General features: G+C 37.4%; 1 protein-coding gene across 2 annotated transcripts in view; it reads right to left on the reverse strand.

Moving 5' to 3' along the window:
• Positions 1–17,990, reverse strand: part of SLC1A3 (solute carrier family 1 member 3) — a 51,945-nt gene extending 33,955 nt beyond the window's left edge. The window contains exons 1-2 of one of the 2 annotated variants that reach the window (XM_087958511.1): positions 17,759–17,990; positions 15,773–16,071 (exon numbers count right to left, since the gene is read on the reverse strand). In XM_087958511.1, the coding sequence (XP_087814637.1) occupies positions 15,773–15,953 (181 nt within the window). In that variant the 5' untranslated portion in view covers positions 15,954–16,071; positions 17,759–17,990. Of the gene's footprint in view, positions 1–15,772; positions 16,072–17,384; positions 17,688–17,758 lie in introns of those variants that run through there. The other variant, XM_087958510.1, reaches the window with a different exon arrangement.
• Positions 17,991–24,736: the final 6,746 nt, after the last annotated feature.

Here is a 24,736-nt window from a genome sequence, read left to right on the forward strand (position 1 = left end):
ATTGAGACCAATCACTGTTGTATCATCCGCTGAATGACCAGCATAATTTATGACTGTAATTGTGGGCTCAATTCATTAGTCCAAAACAAGGGTCTTCAAACTTGGCAAGTTTAAGATTTGTGGACTTCAACTCCCAGAATTCCGGAGCTAACATGACTGAAGGATGAATTCTGGGAGTTGAAGTCCACAAGTCTTAAAGCTGTCAAGTTGGTTCAAAAGGATTGGGACAATGAGCAAATAAACACCTATGTCACTCTTTACATTAATTTAAATTTAACTGAATTAGGTTAACTAATCACTGATCTTAAACTCAGATCTTTTCTAGTTTGTAGGCGTTAATGAAGTAAAGTACTAGAACTGAAGAGACAGGGCAAAAAATTATGGGTCTGTTGTCTCATATGATATTAACTTTGTCACCATGAAAATACCTTGTCCCTTCTCAAAGCAAAGATGGATCTGAGATGGGAAGTGAATAGAACCTTGAAGTAGTGGACAATATAGCAGGATTATATGTGTATATTATATAAGAGATTCAAAAGATTTGTTTCAGGATCTTTGATATCTGATGTGTTGCCAGTGGAGAAACAATAGGTGCTGTATGGGTTTGTATTCTTAAGAATTGTGTTATTGTCCCATTAATATCCAGCTAAGAATTTTTAGAAATGACTATGTCAAGCAGGCTTGAAATTAAATGTTGGAAAAAAATGAATAGTTTTCAATTACTCCTTATGTTATTCTTTGGTGTTTCTGTTCTGTTTTCTCTTTTAGTCTTACATTCATTGACTTCTTATACTATTTCTCAAGGAGCCTGAGGCAGAGCAGGAAAATCTATTTCTAGATAAGGTCTTCCAATATGTAGGTACAAAGAAACAAAGATAAAGAACTCAACGTGAAACAAACTGAAAATTTGGAATTTGGATTTAAGTTGAGAAGAAGCTGCTAAGAATTTTAATGGCAACACAATAACAAGGCAATTATTTCTTATAACTGAGCTATAAGATGTCACAAATTGATATTTTCTAGGTTGCTATGACAACTAAAGTAACTTCTTTTGGGGAATCAGTGTGATATGATGTCTATATATGTTTGTGTTTGAATATAAGTGTGTTTTTATCAATATACCACCTTATATTTTCCTGAGCATTTCCCTCTGATCAAAAGCTAAAGCCACAAAATTAAAGAACAGTCCTCAAATTTAACATTATTTTCAATTACATCAAACCTTAATTATATCTATGAGACAATACTGCTTGCTGGTCTTCTAACTTGGTTAAATGAGAAACTCCTGTAAATAAATTGACTGCTGTGTCAATTCATACATTCCAGAGGTCAATTTTTTACATTGGTTTCACAGGCCACCTTGTATATTGATCCATGTTTCTACAAATGTGTATGATTTACTATAGATCTATTCTGTATCTCAGAAATTGACAGTCAATTGTCTTACCTGGCAACCTTTTTTCTATTCAACAACTATTTACATGTTTGCAAGACAAAAACCAAAGAATTAATAGACTTTTTAAAAGGAGCATGAGGTCTATTACTTACAATTCCCTTTGTAATCAGTGGTATTTGCAGATACCTGGTCTTGTTTAGTTGATTAACCAACATTAAGTTATCTGCAAAGTAAGACATAAAATTGCATTGTTTGCACTTTTGAATGACCTCTGCTAGGAGTGGGATGAGAGTAGTGTGTATGTTTCTTTTATACATTATATATTCTTTTTTTACTTGAAGTCAAAAGAGTCATCAAACTATATGTTCCAACAACAACTCCAAAAACAAAACAAAAAAGCAGATTACCCATATCAATAAGGAAACTTCAATCCAAAAAGAGATCACTCTGGCGGAAAAACAAATCTGGTCACGTTGCTAATTTCAAAAACCGATATAAAAATTTATGCCACCAGATAAAGACCGAATGCACCAATTACCACATTAAACAAGAGGAAAACCTTCTAAGCACCAATTCCACCGTGCTTTTTACAATTTTGTAAACAACAAACTAAAAGACTCAAGGTCCATCCCTCCCTTGATTGGACCTGATGGTAAAGACTGCAGCGACGACACCATTAAAGCCAACATCTTTAACACATTCTTCGGCTCAGTGTTTGTAAACAGTAATGGATCATGCCCAATGTTTCCTAGCCGTACCGCAGACAACAATAATGATCTAATACATATCGATTTTACAGTAGACAACGTTGAAAAAGCACTACGCAACCTAAAACCATCTCTATCTATCGGACCGGATGGAATATGTGCCTACTTCTTAAGAAAACTATCCGCTGCCATAGCCAAACCTCTAAGCATAATCTTTGAAAGATCTTTTCAGAACCAGCTCCTTGCCCAACCTATGGTTACAAGCCACAGTCATTCCCATCTTCAAAAGGGAGACCCAAGCCTAGTTGAAAATTACAGACCAATCTCCTTATGCTGCGTCACCTGTAAAGTCATGGAATCAATTATTAACCAATCCATCATCCTCCATTTAGAGACAAACAACCTACTCTCCAATAAACAATTTGGTTTCAGAAAAAAACTATCCTGTAATCTGCAACTCTTACACTGCAAAAACATATGGACTACTCAACTCGACCAGGGCAAAGCAATAGACGCAATCTACATAGACTTCTGCAAAGCCTTTTATTCAGTGGTACACGACAAACTACTCCTAAAAATAAAATCTTATGGTATCTCTGGACAACTGAATAACTGGATAGAAGCATTCCTGTCAAACAGACAACAAATGGTCAAAATTGGGAACGCCCTATCAAATCCAGTACCAGTCAATAGTGGTGTTCCCCAAGGCAGTGTTCTAGGACCAACTCTCTTCATAATCTACATAAACGACCTTTGTGATCATATCAAGAGCAATTGCGTTCTCTTCGCTGATGATGTAAAGCTGTTCAATACCACAGACAATACTACTACCCTTCAAAAAGATCTAGACTATGAATCTGAATGGTCTAACATATGGCAACTACAAATCTCAACAAATAAATGCTCTGTCTTACATATTGGTAAAAAAATCAGAAAATAAAATACAAGCTGAATAGTCAAGATCTTGTTGATGACCCAAGCTCTGTAAAGGACCTGGGAATACTCACCTCTAATGATCTAAGTGCTAGAGCTCACTGCAACTACATAGCCAAAAAGGCATTAAAAGTTGTTAACCTAATCCTACGTTGCTTTTTCTCTGGTAATATCTCACTACTAACCAGAGCATACAAAACATTTGCTAGACCAATACTCGAATACAGTTCATCAGTCTGGAATCCTTATCACGTATGTGATATTAACACAATTGAGAAAGTCCAGAAGTATTTCACAAGAAGAGTTCTCCACTCTTCTACCCGTTATAGAATACCTTACGCCACCAGACTCGAAATTCTAAAACTAGAAAACCTCGAATTACGCCGTCTTCGGTCCGACTTAAGCATGGTATATAAAATCATACATTGCAATGTCCTACCTGTCAATGAATACTTCAGCTTTAACCATAACAACACAAGAGCACACAACAGATACAAACTCAAAGTAAACCGCACCAAACTTGATTGCAGGAAATACGACTTCAGCAATAGAGTGGTCAATGTCTGGAATACTCTACCCGACTCTGTAGTCTCTTCCCCAAACCCCAAAAACTTTAACCTTAGACTGTCTACTATTGACCTCACCCCTTTCCTAAGAGGTCTGTAGGGGCGTGCATAAAGCGCACCAACGTGCCTACCGTCCCTGTCCTATTGTTTCTCTTATTCTTTTATTTTTCTTATATGTACCCATTTCATATATTCACAACTATGTATACACTTGTACTTATTATCTTGTAAACAATTGACAAATCAAATAAATAAATAAATAAATAAATAAAATACATCCACTCTAGACCAACTAAGTGATGTGAAGGCTCTGTCTGGAGACTGATGATTTGGCTGGGGAACAAGAGGTTATAACTCAAGCCAAGCAAGACTGAGTGACTTCGAATACTGAGGCCCTGCATAGCACTGATAATGTTACCTGGTTTGGTAATGAAATGCCTACAAAAAAACAACCAAGCTCAGAGAACACCAAGGATCTCCACAACTTGAGGTGCAGTGAAACTCTTGTTATAAAAGTTAAGATATTCTCCCATTGTCAGGGCAATATAAAAAATTTTATTGGCTCATTTTCTAGAGTTAGTAGATTTTTTTAAAAAAATTATAAGTTTAAAGTTGAGAAACAGTGACTGGTCCAAAGACATACAGCTGGTTCTATATAAAAGCATACTGTCTGGGGAATTCTGAGAACTGAAGTCCAGATATTTTAAAATTGCCAAAGCTGAAAAACACTGCACTATACTAGTGAGCTGTCAAGTTTGCATACAAATGTAATGCAACAAAATTTAATTTAAAGTATGCTGATTAGTGTGTATTTAAAGTTACAGTAAAGTTTCTATTCTATTCTGCTCTGCTCTGCTCTACTCTATTCCTATTCTGTTCCTATTCTGTTCTAATGCACTGCTTGCATACTGTTTGCCTGATGCAGATTTCATGGCAAATCATGAACCAGAAAGTAATGGGGGCATCAGCACGTGCAAACCATCTTTTTACAATCAGTTTAATTCTCCTTACAATGTTACCATGGAAAACATACTTTTTAAATACTAGAATCACACAAATAAAAAGGAGATGAGATAACATCAGTGAACTTCCATTAAGGTCATCCAGGAGCCTTTTTCATGGACCAACAAGAAAAATAAGAAAGTAAGAACATAGAGACGACTGATTATGCCAAAGGATCATCTCATCTAAAAACTAACAAGAAGTTCTTGAACAACAACAACACACAAACACAGAGTATTGTTTTCTGTTGTTAGAGTAATGGGAAAACATTTTTGGACCACCGGCCACACTAGACCTTTATATGGCATGCCAAGACCACTCTTTCTGAAACAAACAAGCAAAGCACACACATATACAACTCAACAAATCCTTCCAAAACTTAATTCTCACTTAACAAATTCAAAAGTTTAACTTTGTGGAAGAGCTAAAACTTATTGAATTTCATTTAAATTTCAGTTACAGTTGGGGAATGGTGAGCAGCATATTATTCAATACTGAGAAATACGTTACACATGAATAAAAACATAGGGCTGTGCAGGACTTTGGAGTCAATTTTGAAAAGTTGTTTTGGATCTCTCTCTCTCTCTCTCTCTCTCTCTCTCTCTCTCTCTCTCTCCCTCCCTCCCTCCCTCCCTCCCTTTCCCCACACACACACACACACACACACACACGGACACGGACACGGACATACTCAATGCTGGCAATATTTGTAATATTCATAGACAGCAGTATTTGAAAAACCTGCTCCCCCTCCACTCTCTAATGTCAGTTCTGGTCTTTGTGAAGTGGCTGTTCTAACAAGCATCATGTTGTTCCCATGAAAAATTGTTCAACAATCATTTTGCTGTGATTTTAATAGGATGTTCTCAAGCAAGGGTTGTTGTTTTTTTAAAAAAAAACCACACACAATGTATTCTATGCCCTTCATAAGGGTCTAAACTTCAGTTATATGTGCCTTGTTGCTTCCACAGTCAAATATAATCACAGAATTGGTAGGAGCTATTTAGACACTGAGTTTATATAGTGTACCTGCTTTGGGCAGGACTCCAAAGGAAGAATCCAAGACAGTTGACTTTCCAGCTCCACTTAAATGCATCCACTGAAGAAAAACTTGCTAGTTGAAGACTGACATTATATATTGCTTCATCTTCTTCCCCCAAGGCGAAATATTCCCAGTTCTTTCAATCTCTTCTCATAAAGAATAGTCTCTTCTTCTCGGAATATCTTGGTTACCTTTCTCTGAACTAGTTCCAGTTTGTCTGAAATCTTTCTAACATGCGATGCTTTGAAACAAGGAGGGCTTAATGTGAGAATGTGATATCCCAAAGGTGCTTTTTCAAAAGGCAATTGGACTTTGTTTTTCCTTGATCTGAACTGAAGGAAATTCTTGGATGAGAAGCGAAAGGTCTTCAAGGAAAAACAAAGGTGTTTGAAAAAAACACCTTTGGGACAACCTTGATGGATGGATGACTGGGAATATCCATAGACAGTGAGGATATGATATTATTACTCCCATAATTCGAAACTATTGTTAATGTAGCCTAAAATCACATTTACATTGTTTGCAACCGTATCTCAAGGGTGACCCATTTGGTCTTTTTATCCTCTCAGTGCAAGATTATTTCTGCATGTACTATTGCTAATCTAGGTATCTTACCATGCTATATCTGTGCAGTTAAATATTCTTGATTTGAATAATTTTGCATTTATCATGTTTAAGTTCACTCTATTATTTTCGTCTAATTTCTTTAGCCTACCAGGATTATCTCAACTTTTGTTTCTTTCTTCCAGGATATTAGTTATCTATTCCAATGTTGGATTTTCTTTTGATATACTAAAATTAATATTCTGTCCATCTTCTCGTCCAAGTGTTCATGAGTAGAAGATCATGACTGAATCTTGAAATATCTCAATACTGTTCTATGGTTTGATATTTTATGATTGACTCTTGAAGAGTACTCTGAATATGATTTTTGAGAATATGGTTTTTGACAGTACTCAATTGTCACATCAGCCAGCCCACACTTGAATAGCTTGGTAAGAAAAAATTTGTTCAAAATGTTTTGTTGAACCTAAAATATAATAGGTCCATAATGTTTTAATATTCTACTAAGGGTGATTCTAGCCCTATATTCTGTGTGATGAACCGGGGCATGGCACAAAGGCAACACAGTCAGTTAATCAGTAGGAGTCCCTTTATTAGCTCCAACTTTGCCCCCAATGTCCTGGTTACCTTCTGGCTGAGAAAAACTCTCCCAGGAACAGCCTTTGGCTGCAGAGAATCAAGTCCAAAACATGGTCAACAAAAACTGTAACTATAAGTCCAAACAAGGCAAAATGAGGTAATTAGTCCAGCAGGGCAGGAGAAGGAATTCCAGTCATGAAGGCACGGCAATAACTCAACACGGTTGGGAGGATGCTCAGAAGGCAGACAACCAAAGTACACACAAGATAAACTCACATTTGTTCCCAGCAGATGCTGCACTCAGCATGCATCTCTTTTAAACTCCCTTCCCAGCTATGGCTAATGAAGGGAATCAGGGCTCTTTCCTCCCCCGTAAGCCACACAACCCATGTTGCTCTCTTCTCCGTTCTTCCCTGCGTGCCCTAGGATGAAGAGGGGGTGGGTCTGGGTCTTCCTCTGAACTCTCTCTCTCTTGTTCTACCTCTCCCCTGCTCTGCCCAGCAGGACTTTACCCTTCCCCAGTTTCCTTCACAGCCAATGGAGCCACACTCCCACTGCCTGTCAGCTGTTCATCTTCCTCCTCGAATTCAGACTCTGACAGGGGCATGACACTCTGCAGCATTTTTCATTTGATGACAAATCTAAAATTTCATACAGTATTTTATATTTAACAACATTTGTGTTTATCTTATTTTTATTAATTTATTGAATTTATATTGCTGCCTATTCGCCTATGGCGACTCAAGGTGGCTTACAGACTATGACACTGTAGTTGTCTGACAGTACAATAGGCCAAGTTGATGTTTTTCCAATTATTATTCATTATTATAATAAACCATGATCTATATCAGGGGTGTCAAACTCAGTTTCATTGAGGGCTGCATCAGGGTTGTGTTTAACCTTGGGGGGCCGGGGTGGCGTGGGCAGCAAGTTACTTGGGTAGGGGGGCACCTGTGATGGCCCGAGCGCTCTGCCAGCGAAAATGGGCTCCCAAGCTCTCTTTTCAGATGTGACAGCCTCCTGCAACCCTCTGCCAGTGAAGACAGAGCTCGGGAGGCCATGTGCAGTCCTCGCGACCTCCATTTTCGCTGGCAGAGGTACCACAGGCTGGTCCTTCTCTATTTCCAAGGCGGCCCCGTGGGCTAGATCTAAGCAACCCACGGGCTGGATCCAGCCCTCAGGCCTTGAGTTTGACACCCCTGATCTACCTAAACAATTGGTATGCAGTCACTCTACTCCACATTCTGCAAAGGTGGTTATTAAACTAAGGTACAACACTTACAGTACTGTAGGTTCCTTATGCTATGTTAAGCCTAGTACTCAGGTAAGTACTTGCAAACAAACAATCAGAAATCAGCTTGGAGATGTGGGTTTGTTACTACTTTACCACAGTTCTGATGTGAAATTCTAGGTGTCCTATTAACCAATCCTAGCCTGATGGCTGGTCACAAAGAAGAAGGCAACTTGGCTGTATATGAATTGTTTACATCCTGATCTCATTAAGCCAGAATTTTTAGTTTATAAGGACATATGCCATGCAATTTTTTTCCTCTTTGGTTACAAAACAAACAAAAGAGAGAGGGAGAAAATCCAGATACGAATAAAAAACATTTGAGATCTTTTCCTTTCTCGTCACAGTCTGCTTTCCTCTCACGAGGTTGGTTTCAACCAACTACCTTCAGTATATTATTTTTAAATTTATTTTTAAATTACGAATTATTTTGTCCAGGACCAAAGTCTATTTAGTAACTCAACCCTCAAATTATAAATGCAAACAACAACAAAATCCATATTTCAGTACCATGTTTGTGGAACAATGGTATAAATATTTACCTTTGCACTAATGAGGTTAACACGAGTGAATGAAATAAATGTCTACAAAGAAATGTCTAAGTTTACAGATCACCTGAAACCTAGCAAACAGGAAAGTAAACATGGTAACGTGAAGTTACATTATTTCACTTAACCAAGAAACCTGGTATAATACATCCATTACATCATGAATTCCATGCATGTGAAATCATTTTCAACCTTACTTGTATTCCTAGAGGTTGGTTATGCTAGTCATATTCTCAGATGACAGTAATTCCCATTACCCTCAGCAAAGAAAATACAAGATTGGATAAAGGGTGCTGTAATTGTTCCACCAAATGAGTTCCAATGCTTAGTTCTTCAAAAAGTACAGATGCTCTCAATTCAAGGGAAACTCATGGCCTGGGGATCGAGCCCATGGGGTGCTTAGATCTGGCTCACGGGGCCACCCGGAAACAGCAAAGGACTGGCCTATGGTGCCTCTGCCAGCAAAAATGGGCTCCTGAGCTCAGGAGCCCATTTTCACTGGTAGAGTGCTCGGGCCACCACAGGTGCCCCCGACATGAGTGAAATAGAGCTAGCCACACCCTCGGCCCCCCAAGGTCAAACACAACTGTGATGTGGCCCTCAGTGAAATCGAGTTCGACACCCCTGCTCTAGTTGCATATCTATATAGCTTCTTTGACATTAAGGCAAGGTCTTTATGTATTCCTTTTGAATTTGGTTTCAACTTCCCAATGTAACTTGTAACACTGATTTTCCTTTGGTTTCCCATCCCAATTACATCGGATCTTGCTTGGTTTTTTTTTTTTTAAGTTTTTAGTTTTTAGGGTTCTTAAACCTCTCATTAGGGGAAGCATTTAATCTGAAAACACAAGGCTAAAATGATAATGTTACAAGGCATAGATCTTTACCCCTATTGATCAGGCAAGAGAAAACTACGCTGGAAGTTAGGTTGAGAGCTAAACAGGAAGACGCTAAACAGAGAAGAAACAGACAGGAACTGGAGTCACAGAGGATAATGTATATCCCTTGGGAAAGAAAACTAGTTTCCAGGATAGGTATTTATATAATACTAGGAATTAAGAACAAATATATGAAGAATTTTTCAATGGATGGAAGTAAGCAGGAACAATTTTTTGAGGTATCCTGTGATGGGCGCTTCCATAAGTGTTTGCCATGATTGATAATCTCACTCACAAAAGTTCTATTTACTAGAAGGCAACTAATGATGTTGATTCCCTTCAACTTCTCTGGTTCCAACTCCTCAGGATACACTGGTTACACTACTTTGTCTTTGTCTTTCTTGGGAAAGTGGCAAATTTCCAAGGAAGACTTGGGCTGCAGCCATTTACTAGACCAGAAGAAAGTCAATTTTTCTAAACAAATGCTTGGAGGGTGGAGAGAATAAAAATACAGGCTACATCCACTTACATTTGATGTTTCCAATCCAAGTCGGTCTTCTGAATTTTCTTCTAAAAAGACTTTAAAAGGAAGGACAACTGTGCAATGTGTATCACACCACTCACTTTTTAGCTAATTGTGAATTGAAGTCAGCATTAAAAATGCCTGCATACCTCCTGCCCCGTCATTTGATCTAATTTCTGAGACTCTAGATATTACAACTATATAGTACTTTGAATTTGAATGGAAAAACTGGTTCAGAGCACCTAAGATATAGTATAGACTTAAGGCAGAATCTATAACAAAGCAGACCAATCCTGTCACTGAGCAGCGTGAAAATGCTGCCTTAAGCAGTAGAAGATGAAAAGTTTGGAGCAATCAGAAAATAGTGAAGATTACACTAAATATAAAATAAATACAGGTAGTCCTTTCTTATTGACCACTCATTCAGTGACCATTTGAAGTCACAGTGGTGCTGAAGATGACTGGTCCTTGAAGTTGCAGCTGTTGTAGCATTCCCACAGTCCATCCACCTTGCTTCTGGCCATCCTCTTCTTCTCTTTCCTTCCAATTTTCCCAGCATTACAGCCTTTTTCAGAGAGATGGTATCTCTGAAGTAGGATAATTTGACCTGGTCATTTGGACTTTGAATGAGAATTCTGAGTGGATTTGTTCAATGATCCACTGGGTTGCTTTCCTGGCTGTCCATGGAATTCTCCTTGAATACCCAAGTTCAAAAGTGTCCATACACTTCCTATCCTGCCAACTTTTGCTTCCATAGAGTGTTGCAGGGAATATGATGGCTTGCACAAATTGTGACCTTTGTAGAATTAGACAGGTGACATTTGAATATCTTCCAAGACCTTCATGGCTGCTCTACCAAGGACTAGAAGAACCATGGTGGTGCAGTGGTTAGAATGCAGTACTGCAGGCTAACTCATTGCTCATTCCATGAGTTTGATTCTGGATGACTCAAGGTTGATTCAGTTTTTCATCCAAAGTGGGTAAAATGAGGACCCAGATTGTTGGGGACAATATGCTGACTCTGTAAACCACTTAGAGAGGGCTGTAAAGCACTGTAAAGCAGTATATAAGTCTTAAGTGCTATTGCTAATCTGTGGCATGTTTCTTGACTGAGTTTTTGTTGTCATGTGGATATGAGTGAATATTTCTGTTGTCTGGCAGAAGTAGATAATTTTCCTGTAATCAGTGCTCTTAATGTAAGCTCCTGCTGGATTTCTTGTTGTCCACAGCTACTTAAAAACAACTAATGCATTGGCAGAGCACTGTATCTGAACAAGAATGCTATATTTTAAACATTTGCAAGAGAAAGTTTGCCTGAGGCACTTAAGGGTCTGTGCTACTGTTCAGATCAAAAGTGGTATTAAAATAAGATCAGGATCAGCCCAACAAAGACTTCTCCCAAGTACTGGATCCTACATTAAAGCAAGTCTTTCAATTCACTTTTAAAACCCTTCCCATTTCAGGGTCATATATTCCAGAACTGTAATAAACGCAGCATGAGAATAGTTCATAAATTGTTAGTTGAACTTGAGTTATTTTTGAAAGCAGAGACTATAATTTAACTGATTGTCATGGCCACACAGATTAATAACTATATATCAGTATTTTACACGTTAAATCTTGTGTCACCTTAGCAAGTATTGTACTGTCTGTAAGTGCAGTACAGCTATTTTGTCTGCAATATATTTATTTTCATATTTCATAACCCGGCAATCTGTTGAAGGCCAATTGTTGGTTTAGAGTACTAAGTGTTACATTTATCACTCATCAGCAGGGAACCAAGTTGGAGAACCCTGCTATATCCCTCTGAATCACCTCAAGCTTCTTTCCGATATAAGGGCTAATATTATTCTACAAATTGCTCTAGTATATTATTATTGTTCTATTATACTTACAGCGTAGATAATATTTTTTGCTAATTTCCATTTACTAGTTGAATTCTGATGTCATGGGAGATTTTCCTCCTATCCTTGAGCTGCTTTGTATCAGTTAGTTCTAATTCAAATTACTTATGATCAGACATCAGCAATAGATACAACCTAATAGAACCAGTTAAAAAGGAAAAGAAGGAAAAAGGATTATCCATTTATGTTTGATGTTAGTTTTTGTCTCATTTTAATTCATTTTAAATTTGGCCACTGTGTAGGCGGTTTCATGGTTTAAGTTTCAGGGTGTAAAAACTATCCATTCTCCCAGGTGTACTTAGTAAAAGAGGGGTTATGATATCCTTTAGGTTTAGGAGATCCTTATAAAAGTTACAATAAAAAGGACATGTTGAATTGTGTCAATTTCCCCAGAATCAAAAGGGCAAGAATACTGAGACAGGGACATATCGGCCTACCTGCCAGTTAGTAGCACCTATGGAAGGATGTTATATCTGGCTGTGATATAATCCTTTCCTTAAGCTAGATGAAGAAAACGGATGGTTGCAGGTTGCCAGAAACCTGCACCTAGCGTATTTCTAAGTTTACAAGAGAGCGAGCTGCTTTAGAATTGATATTCAATGCCATCCACAATATTTGCAACATCGGATATTTATTTGGCTGTACGAAATCCAGTTACAAGGAATTGACAGGCATTCCATATGTTCTTAATTTCTGCTCTACAATTTTTGTCCAGAGTAAAGGTTAATGAAAGTTAGTTCAGTAAGAACACATAGTTGCACCCATAGCAATTGCAATGAAGACTGCCCTAATGAATATTTAATTTTTAGGCCGCTAGCCTTCATCACTGACATCATAGATTGGAACTTTTATTATCAACTCTAAACCACTGCAATACTTCTCTGTAAGGATCATTTACATTCAGGGTATAGCCATTAGATCTGCTTGTTCTCAGTTCAAAAAATCCTCTTTTCCCAAGTTCAGCCATTTAAATGTATCCCTCTGTGAAATGGACACATTCACCATTCACCAAACTGCTTATATGTGTTTGTGTCTGTGTATTCTCACACCCATATCTGTCATTTTACAGAAACACATACACATGTATGTTACACTGCTATGTGGTTACTCAAAAAACTTATGTTACTCGAATTCCATATTCCTATATATTTGAAAAGATGCATCTGAAAATGTATTCTAAAACCTACGATTCTATTAGCATCATTTCATGACATGAAATGACTAAGACATGAACACCTCACGTTTATTAAACTTTCTAAAATTGATCTCTTCTAATTTCCATTTCAAAATACATTGGTTTACTGGAGGTGTTTTTTTTTTTTTTACATTTTCAGACTATAAATTTCATATTTTGCCAGATACAACTGACGAGAAAAACTAGGGAACAGCAACTCCTCTGAAATATTTTCCACCTACCCATGTGCTATGTATACCTATAAACTTTGTTTTCTTATCATGGTTTCTTCATTAGTTATTTCTTGCAGTAATATTCAAGGAAAAAGACCTCCTCTTTACTCCCTTAAATGGGAAAGTCTTTCAATTTAAAAAAAAACTGAGGCAACATAATCAGAGTTTCAAATTTGGTTGTCACTTGAAATAGATGATTTACCTCCTAGTAACACTGAAATAAATGTATGTCTTCTGCTATTCAGTCTATTTCCTTTTTCTAATGCTATGAAGGCAGTCACAGATTTTTTTTTCCACTGAAGTTATACCTATAATTTTTGCTGCCATTACAAAGCTTGTGAACCAATCTTTTAATCTGATATAGATAGGGTTTTGCAATCAATTCAGCAAAATAGTTTCTTGGGATTATTTCCATGTTTCACAACAATGGATCCTTAGAATTATTTTTCAATATCATCCAGGAATTATTGTCCATTAATTATATTTAGAGAAGGATATAAAGGCTTTACCTTCAGCATAATTCTAAACATAATCAACCCCTTGCCGTAAGAAAACTGCTGTTAATATTAAATGCAATGAGTACTTATTAAAATATTGAGTCAAAGAATAAAACAGAGGCTTTCTGATCATTTCTACAGTAGAATATATTTCCCATGCATGGAGTAATACATATGTCCACTTGGAAATAAATCCCATTGACAGCATGTGTTTTGTTCCTAAATTTTAGAAATTGCAGATTATGACACCACAAAATAAGTATTCTCTTGGGATTCATATTGGTAAAATGATAAAGATATAAAGAAAAGCTTTTATTTAAGACTCTACTTGCTTGCTTACTAACTATTACTAGTACTAATTGGATGCTTCATTTCTTGTCAGATCCACTTCCACTGTCTGCAATTGAAAGTAATGTGGTTAGGTGAACTTCCCAGTTTCTCCCTTAGTACATCTAGATTGTACATCCAAGTGAAAGGAATGTAATATATACAAGATGACCATTCTCTTGCCTGTTCCCATTCTTTTCAGTGGGGCTTATACAGAAGGCATTCAGATCCCAATAAACCATAAAAACCGACAGCGATGTAAGGTTAAGCAAGTACTAGGAGATCCTGGAAAACGATTTTGAAACCCTGTACCATTATGTTTTGAACATCCTCTCCCCAAAATGGTTCCTCTTCCTCTAAGTCTCTAGGGAAATAGTTCTAAAGTCCTTTTCATACAGTGGATTATGAAGCAAACTAACTTAGTTCCTTTGATTACAATAAGCAAACATTCTTTCCTTGTTTTTAATGTTATCTAAGTACCTGATACTCCCTTTAAATAAAATAAAGATTATGATTATACATCATAGAAATTATTTTTGTTTATTCAAATACTTTCCTCTGCTTGGTTTATTTTTTTCTTCTTATAAAAATACTTTCTTTTGCAAAGCAAAGCCCAATGCCTAAAGTTCAAGAAGCTCTTTAGCTTTGCCCAACGTGAGTTGAATGCATGCAATCCTGAATGAAAAAAGATGCCAACTATTCATTGGTTGAAGGGTAAACTCATCATCAGTCATCATCATCATCATCTCAATGCCTATCTTATCCTTGTCAAAAAAATTTTTTTTTTAGAAAAATCAAAGCATTTGCAAACCAGCAAATAGAAAATCCAGTGCGTTTGAAAATGCAAACCCATGTTCTTGATACACAGAACAAGTTGCACAAATCTTTGGATTCAGGTTGCTATAAAGTCTATAGGAGCAAGGATTCTTCCTAACCCAACCCTTTTCCTTTTGAACTAAGAAATATTCAAAATATTAAACCTTTGCCAACAGCGATCTATAGTAATCCACTTTGCAAACAGTATGGAACTAAATCCCCTTATTTTATTTTTGCCAGGTAAATCTCCCCTCAATGATTGAATGACACCAGCAGAATATGTGAGACATGACCTTGGAGACATGAGCTCAACTCCTTTAAAAAAAGAGAAAGAGAACTAAATGTTTTAGATGAAATTCTTATTCCTATGGTTTGTTCAGGATTAAGTGATATTAGGACCTTCTATGTGTCTGATTATTTATAGCTTGGAAATGATGGAAAATAAATAGGGAATGGGCTAAGACTGTAGTTGATTTTCTTCAATTTCTAATAGAAATGCAATATCAGGAGATATTGCAATGAATTAATTTAGGAATAATTTAAAAATAGGATGCTTTAACCAGCTGAAGCAATTTCTTCCCAATTGGGTCCTTTTAGGTCTAAACTGATGGCATATGTAATGGCAGGCAGAACTACAACTGTGAAAAGGATAAATATTTGCTTACCCAACATGAAGGATCAGACTAAAAAAAATTGGAGAAACAATGTATTCTCAGCAGGGAAGAGAAATGAACAGCAATAACATTGTCCAAATAAAATTTTCAAGATTCTGTTCTTGATGAAATTACTCACCCACAATGACTGCAATGACAGTGAAAATCACAAAAAAATTTCTCAGTAAGAAACTTTTAACACCTTCCTTTGTGATGTTTTGAACTTTCTTTTTTGCCATAAGAGTACGTTTCCGGACTCCTTGCTGGAAGCGCTCCATCCTATTCCCCGATCTTGTATCTTCACCGTTAACTTTAGTCATTTCTGTCTCAGGATTTTTTTTAAAAATCTCCCTTTTCTGTGTTCTTAAAAATCTTTCCAGTAATAACAAGGGACAAAAAAAATTAAATAAAAAAAATCTTTTTGGCCAGAGATAAGACCTACAGAGAAAAAATAAAGACTGTGAGTTTATTCTATAATTAGCTACATTTTAAAAAGAAAAATCACATTCTGTAATAACATTCTTAAAAATAGACTATTTAAAAATATAGAGATATAAGTAATCAAGTTCATACTTATCAGCAGTTAGCTTTTCAATATCCATCCAAAAAGCCAAAAGTGACATAACATTGACTTGCAAATTTAGCTTCAACATTTTTAAAAAATCCAGAGTTATTATGACATTAACTTGGTATGGATGGAAATCAAAATCAAACAACAGTGAGCTTATCATGATGAATTTGGATTACTGATATTGACAATATGTGACTATTTTACATTGGATCACAGAAGAAAGGAATAATTCTCATTAGTGCATAAGACATGTGGGCTAAAAGAAAAGTTAAATAATCCTGGCCATTTTCATCCCAACACTGTGTTCTGCAGTAATGCCCCCAAATGTGTCTAAAATACTGTATCCCTAAAAGGCCTCATGTGCGTGAAATTTAAGCATAGGCTTAAATTTCTACAAGGTGAATGAAATTTACCTTGATGCAATGCAATCTTAGAAAAGGCCAATGTTATAGTAGTTATGCTAGGTTTTTAACATTGTTCCTCATGATCCATTGAAATTATTTGGCATATATCACCTCTGACATGTTCAGCTACTTTAGAAGAATGTTCTGAGATGCATTCCTGTCTCAGATGCATGCTGTAGTTACTTTACTAATCCAATAGGGCAACTAAAAATTTAAAGTTGCAATTTTAGTACAAGTGTTTATAAGGGAGGCTACAGCTTTATTGTAAATCACAATAAACCAAATCTCACATGTCACACATCCACATCCACATGTGTAGACACGTAGTGTCTTCATTTTAAAAAAAACAACTCATTGATTTAAATCAAGTTTACTTTCAGTCAAAGATTTCTCTTTAATATGGTTCAATGGCAGGTGTGTCACAGATTTATTTCTAGCATACCACTAGATTTTTGTCTTATTTCTTAACCCTTAAGTGTATAATAACAAAAGATGTAGAATCTCCCCTCAAGCCAATAACTATACACAATTAATAATTTTCTGACATGATGCAGAACTATTGCTATATTCAATATTGCGCCGCAGATTCAAAACAATTGAAAATTACTGCTAATAACTGCTTAAGCCTCCTTCAGTAAATATTCTAACAGACCAGAAATGATAATATCTACACCGAGTTATGCATTTGGGATTTCACTCTTCACTCAACAATCCTGTTCTTTTTCGTCTTCTTCTCAAACTCCTGAAAACGACAGATTTTAATAAAGCGCACTCACTCAAAAATCAGGTCCTTTTGTTTCGCCCGTGTGATTAAATATTCATTTCTACCCACTTCAGATGCCAGGCGGGAAAATCCCACTGTCCGTCCATCATTGTGCAAAAATACAATTTTAGCATAAAGCCTCATAAGCATTTGCTTTAAAAAAACAAAACAAAACCCAACCAAACCAGATATTCAATGTTTCCCCACGTCCCAGATCCAGAGCATTCCCACCCTCCTTCTCATTGTCTTTTAAATCCCGAGAAAGGGAAACGAGTCAACGCCAAGGTGCGCTCGCATCCAACCGGGCAGGGAGGGAAAGGGGGGAAAAAAGAAGAAGAAAAGCGAAGAAAAGAACGCACAGAATTGGAAATTAATAAACGCACCCACCTTTTCAAAATTGGAGTCCTCCGAGGGGCAAATGGGCAAAGGTAAGGTTTCCCCAGAAGATACCAATGAGATAAAAAGGGGGGTTTGGTGTGTGACAATAAAGTAAAGGGAGACGAAGTTAGGGGGGGAAAAAGCGTGTACTCCACTGGCAAATCGCAGCGAGTTAAGGAAAGGGGAGGAGTCTACCAAGTCAAGTTTGGGAAGAGGGGGGGGAAGCACACGCAGAACAGTAGGACGTGTGTTCAGGAAGATGGGAGGGGGGTGAGTGGGTTGAAAATTGAGCTTTGGGAATATTGATGAGCGTTGGTACCCTGGAAGCGGGCAGCTTGCTTTCTCCTCCCCCCCCACTCTAACCCACTTTCACGCTTGGTCAATTCAACTGATGCGGCGAGGATGGCCAAGGCAGGCACGCACCGTCCGCTGCTTCTGGCTGGACGTGGCAGGCGAGAATCCCGTTCATCTGTAGCTTGGATTCTCCAGCATTATCTACCCTCTTGAGGGAACAGAAGGGAAGGCTGTACGAGCGTACTTCCTTCTTTAGACTCCAAAGCTCTCTGGACAGGTCTTGAGATCGGCCTATTATTCTCCCTAACAAATGTTTTGGGAGCTTCTTGAGAACTTGACCTCTTCAGCTTCTCAAAACTTGAGGGGAGCCCTAGCTAGAAGAGATTGAACTTGATCTAGGATAATTCTTCCTTTTTCTTTAGAGGCAAAACAAAGCTTATTCTCAGTCTCTCTCTCTCTCTCTTTTAAAGCTTTCAGATGAAATCCTGTCTATGGAAATTTTCAGTCATCCAGGTCATGGTTGTCCCAAAGATGCCTCAAAAAAAGAAAAGAAAAGAGGCAACTACATTTTCTGGGTTTCCCTTGAAGACGTTTCGCTTCTCATCCAAGAAGCTTCTTCAGCTCTGGACTTTCTGGTTTTTCTTTGAAGGCATTTTGCTTCTTATTTCAGAAGCTTCTTCAGAGCTGAAGAAGCTTCTTGGATGAGAAGTGAAACGTCTTCAAAGAAAAATCGGAAAGTCCAGTTGTCTCTTCGGGGGGTGGGTGGGGGTGGGGAAAGCACCTTTGGGACAACTTGAAATCCTGTTAAAACTTTTACTGTCAAAATCCTGGAAGATAATGAGGGAAAATAGATGCCTGAACATCTCCCTCTATAATATCCATTTACTAGGATCCCAAAGGTGTATTAAAAAAATATCCCACCTTTTTTTTGTTTTTCATATTTTCTGATTCAGGTTTTGCACCCTTAAAACTGAAAAGCAGAGACAGGTTCCTCCTGGCACTGGCGTGAAACCTTTGCTTCCTTACCTGGAGAACTGTGAAACACATGCATTGCCTGTTTGTATTAACTGACCCAAATTAACTGAGCCAAAGCCCTTTTGGGGAGCAAGGGATTGACCAGGAACTGGGAGGGACAGAGTGAAATCTCATGCAAGCAGAATGTTAAAAATGGCAATAATGTTTTGAGTTACAGCTTCAAATTTGACTTGGCATAAGACATTTCATCCTGCCAATAGCTAGGCCACCTACAGGCTGGCTCAGTCTGCATGCTGAGTAATGTTGTGGGGAGGATTACAAAGGACGTAATAATCGTGAACCTATTGTGTGGGCCTTTCCTCCAACTTGTGATGTACGATTGTTTTTTGCTGGGTTTCTTTTGGCTAACAGTTCAGATAAACTGGATTCTGAAACTGGAACTCCAAGTTTCCTTTATGGGATCCTCTTTTTAGAATGGTGGGATGTCCTAAGCATTGCATATTTTGAAAGTAAGCAATATATGTCTTTGATAACAAATTGGGATAGAGAAGAGAAAGGTACAGACACAATAATTCACTTATTCATATCCCTACCAAGAAGCTGAAACATATTGGACAATTGTTTCTGAAAGTGAAATTCAAGTTTGGCCAGTGACTGATTCCCATAGGACAGGGGTCCCCAAATTTGGCAACTGTAAGACTTGTAGACTTCAATTCCCAAGAATTCCTTAGCCAGCAAACCTTTGCCAGCAAACCTTTGCTGGCTGAGGGATTCTGGGAGTTGAAGTCCACAAGTCTTAAAGTTGCCAAGTTTGGAGATCTCTGCCCTAGGAATAAAGAATAAGGAACACATTTGAGAAGTGGCAGTTGGGAAGCCAGCACCAGGGAAGACTGGAGTCACATGGTAGTCCCAAATATGAAGTGGACCAGGAAGAGAACACTCTGAATCTTGACTGTTCTTAGCTTTATTTTACAAAGAACTAATGGACATCGCTGACCTGTTCCTCAGGGTTCTCCCAACATACCACACCACCATTTGGGCTAGTGGAGACCCTCTTCTCCCATCAGCAGCAGGGCACACAATGCTTAAAATGGAGCTTAGTAAAAGAATGCTAGAAAGAAGGCACACGGAAAGTCTCTTAACTGACAAGTGGAAAGGGTAGAAGCCACTAAAATACTAAGAACGTAAACATTTTATTTCTTTTTCTTTGCTGGGAAGAAAGTCATACTTTTGTTACATGAATTTCTTGATTAGGGGACTGGAGGCTAAAACATATAAAGAACGGTTGCAGAAACTGGGTATGTCTAGTTTAATGAAAAGAAGGACTAGAAGCAGTGGTGGGATTCAAATTTTTTTACTACCAGTTCTATGGGCATGGCTTGGTGGGCGTGGCAGGGGAAGGATACTGTAAAATCTCCACTCCCTCCCCACTCCTGGGGGAAGGTTACTGCAAAATCCCGTTCTCTTCCCACCCCACTAACCAGCTCTGTTCTCCTGTGCAAGGCAACAAAAGAAGACCCAGCCGATGAGCTGGGACTCAGGAGGTAGAGAATAGATGGGGGTGGGGCCAGTCAGAGGTGATATTTGCTGGTTGTCCGAACTACTCAAAATTTCTGCTACTAGTTCTCCAGAACTGCTGAATATCAATCACCTCTGACTATAACAGACATGATAGCAGCGTTCTGATATCTCTGGGGCTGCCATAAAGAAGAGGGAGTCAAGCTATTCTCCAAAGCACCTGAGAGCAGGACAAGAAGCAATGGGTGGAAACTAATCAAGGAGAGAAGCAACCTAGAACTAAGGAGAAATGTCCAGACAGTTAGAACAATTAATAAGTGGAACAACTTGTCTCCAGAAATTGTGAATGCTCCAACACTGGAAGTTTTTAAGGCGAGATTGGATAACCATTTGTCTGACGTGGTGTAGGGTTTCCTGCCTAAGCAGGGGGTTGGATTCCAAGGTCCCTTCTAACTTTGTTATTCTATAACATTTCTTCTCACATACGGTAAAAAACAAAAACAAAGGGTCACTAATACAATACAACTAGCATGCTGTGTAGCAGTATACTTCCTCTAAATCTTTATAAGATTACAAATCTGTTTCGTGGCTTTAGTATTATCAGAAATGCATGAACTTTCATAAAGTCAAATCCTCAAGCAGAGGTCTCCAACCCCTGGACCGTGGCCCACTACCAGGCCATACCAGGCCACGGCCTATTCAGAACTGGGCCACGTGTGTGCGTGCCAGCCTGCCACTTGCGCAACTCGAGCTGCATATATGCACATGCGCACCAGCCCCTGCTTACACAGCCCGGTTCCCCTCTCCCTCCCCCAGCCGGGCCACTACGCTGCTAAGGTTAGGGATTGCTATCCTAAAGGGCACGGCATTAAACTTTGCTGGAGAAAAAAAGAGTTTCTCATATTTTGTCACAGTCTCAAAATTCAACCAAGGCAACACATTTCTAAATGTTAAGATTTCAAAATTGAAAAGTGGTGGGGAACAGCAGCTATAGGATAAACCTGATTCTTGTTTGCCATGGTTGACAGCAGATGTACAAAACTACATGTTATAAGCACCTCCTTTACAGCTTCTAGAGCTTCACCAGGGGATAAGGCCTATATAATCATGGGGTCATTCCATACTAGAAGTTGCTAGTGGACTAAAATGAAGATTCCACCTCCATCCCACTCCTGAACAGATTCTTAGTTTCCCTATTTTTTTTGTTAATGTTAATGTTTTAATGTTTTTGACTTCCTGTTTTTATGATATTGTAAGCCATCCAGAGACAACTTGGTGGCATATAAACTTAATAAATCAATAAATAAATTTGCGCATTTCATTTTTTATCAATTGTCCCAATGTTTATTAATATTCTACCAAAGTATACACATTCATCTACTTGTACTAAATTTTTGCCATTTATATATGCATTGCCATCACTCACTGTCATTATCAATACAAGAACTTTGGTCAATAGCCAAGAGTCAGACACAACTGAAGGGATGTCATCATCATCATCATCATCTTGATTTTCAGATCCAGATTCCTCACAATAGTATTGCTCCTAGTAACTGGAAATATTTGGAGTTCTCAGGCAAAACATGGCATTTTCTAAATCAAAAAGTACATATGCATTCACATACCTGACAAATGCACTTCTAATATCATCATAAACAAGCCTTGTATATTTTCACATCTATTCTGCATATCATATGCTCTGTAAACAGCAAGGACAAAATTACAGATAGTCCTCAACTTATTTAGTTGATTTAATGACTGGTCATAAGTCAAGAGCTATCTGTAATCAATTTTGGCATATTTTAGCCAGCATACTGCAAGCATTACCAATGTCCAATTCTATTCCAAATATGCTTACACTATTTTATGCATGCTAGCATCTGTAATCTAGCGTCTTCCTTGTAATCAACAGCTGGGTGATACATGCAATGTACTAGCAATTACTAGGAAATTTGTGTAGATATATACTTTGCAAATCAACAACTAGGAGGTACAAGCAGGCTACTAACAACCACAAGGAAGCATATGTATAGGTAAACTTTGCAAGTCAACAAGTAGGAAATATATGCAATCTACACTGTATATTTCGGGCAAATACCTCAGGATAAAGGCAAGTGATTGAAATACAACTCAATATTGTTGGGACAGGTTGTTAGTGTAGTTATATTGGATTATAGCTTTTAGGAGCCTTGGCTTAGTTTTATTGTTTATTCTTGTTTTTAGCCTTGGCTTAGTTGTATTGTTTATTGATTCTTGTATTATTGAGAGTCATCTAGATTGAGATGAGCAGCTGGAGAAATACTGTAAATATATAAATAAATAAATTTGGTCTGATGACAATGAGAAAAAATGCCGGCAAAAGGTTTCAGCCCAGAACTAAGTCTTGGCGATAATGTTTAAACATGTTGAAGCGGAAATTCCCCTTGTTTTTTGCATTTATTTTTGTTGCGTGTTTAAAAATACTTTTACTTGACAAATACAGAAAATAATTATGATTCAATGTCTGCATGGAAGAAAATCAGAACGAATATCTAGGATCATTGTACAATTGACAAATGGTACATTTTTGTTTTCTTTTTCAATATTGCATTTCTAATACTTTACTAAAAGATATGATGAACAGTGGCCTGAAGAGGAGGCATATATTATAATTTCTCAGTAATATGGAAATATAAGATTATCTTTAGGTGTGCATATGTGACCACCTGGGGAAGGTATATACACAAGGAAACACGAACACAACTAAATTAAAGATAAATCATATGCATATTTTACTTATTATAAATGATTGTGTAAGCTCACCAGAATTGTACATTTGGGAGATATTTTGACCTGAGCTTTTAAAGAACTGAATTCCAGAATAACTCTTTGAATATTTGAATAATCTGAAACAGCATGTTGCTGTTTTAATTTTTGTATCTGCATTCTTAATAAGGTTCAATCTGCATGGAAAACTTCTCAAGTTTTTTTTCTAATTAAAAAAATATTCAGCTCATTCAGACATTCACTTCTCATAATTCTTATTTATATGCAAATCAAATTTTAGAGTGGTTAAGATACATTTTAATCTCAGGAACAGCTAACTCACAATACATTTGAATATATTTAAAAGTAAAACAAAATAAAATGAAATTAAGAATATCTTGTCACCAGAGATTGAATGTGATATTATAATGTATACAGTAAAATATCAGTAAACAACATCTTATCATTTTAATCAGAATCTTCTGGAGAAGTAACAAAATAGAGAAAAACAGTACAGTACAGTAAGTGTACAGTAGTCTTGCATCTTGTCAATGGCCTTTAGAAAATTGGTTCCAGTTTGTTTGGTAATCAACTTGAAATCCAGTTACTTGATTGAATAATTGCATTTATTTAGTTTGCATAATTTCAAGATTTGGGACTACATATGAATAACAAATAATGATACAGTCAAATAGAGAGCCAACTTCTTGTAGTGGTTAAGGCATCGGGCTAAAATCTAGGAGACTGGGAATTCTAGTCCTGCCTTAGCACAAAGTCACTCTTTCCAAGTCCTAAGAAGCAGGCAATGGCAAACTACTTCTGAAAAACCTTACCAAGAAAACTGCACAGACAAGTTCAGACAGTTGCTTGAAGTCAAAATTGACTTAAAGGCACAAAAAAAGTCAAACAAGCTCAAAACCATTTAGCTTTCCACAGCTGAGGGATATCATTCTTCCAACAACTAAGTATAAATTTATATTATACAGGTCGTCCTCAACTTACAATTATTTGTTTAGGAACTGTTTGAATTACAACAGCACTGGAAAAAGTGACTTATGACCATTTTTCACTCTTACAACCGCTACAGCATCCCCATGGTCACATAATCAAAACTAAGATGCTTGGCAACTGGTTCATATTTGTGACAATTGCAGTGTCTTGGGGTCATGTGATCACCTTGTGCAACCTTCTAACAAGCAAAGTCAATGGGGAAGCCAGATTCACTTAATAACCGTGTCCCTAACTTAACAACTGCAGTGATTCAGTTAACAGTTGTGGCAAGAAGTTGTAAAATGGGGCAACACTCACTTAACAACTGTCTCGCTTAGTGAAATGAATTTTGGGCTCAATTGTGGTCATATAAGTCAAGGACTACCTGTATTCATATCAACACAAATCGTGCAGATTTTAAATATTTAAATATTTTCAAAGCCAGATAATGTTTTCAGCAATCTG

Source organism: Notechis scutatus, chromosome 2, assembly GCF_049901735.1.
Source record: "Notechis scutatus isolate UNSWTSFEM ecotype Mainland chromosome 2, rNotScu1.2, whole genome shotgun sequence".
NCBI lineage: Eukaryota > Metazoa > Chordata > Lepidosauria > Squamata > Elapidae > Notechis > Notechis scutatus.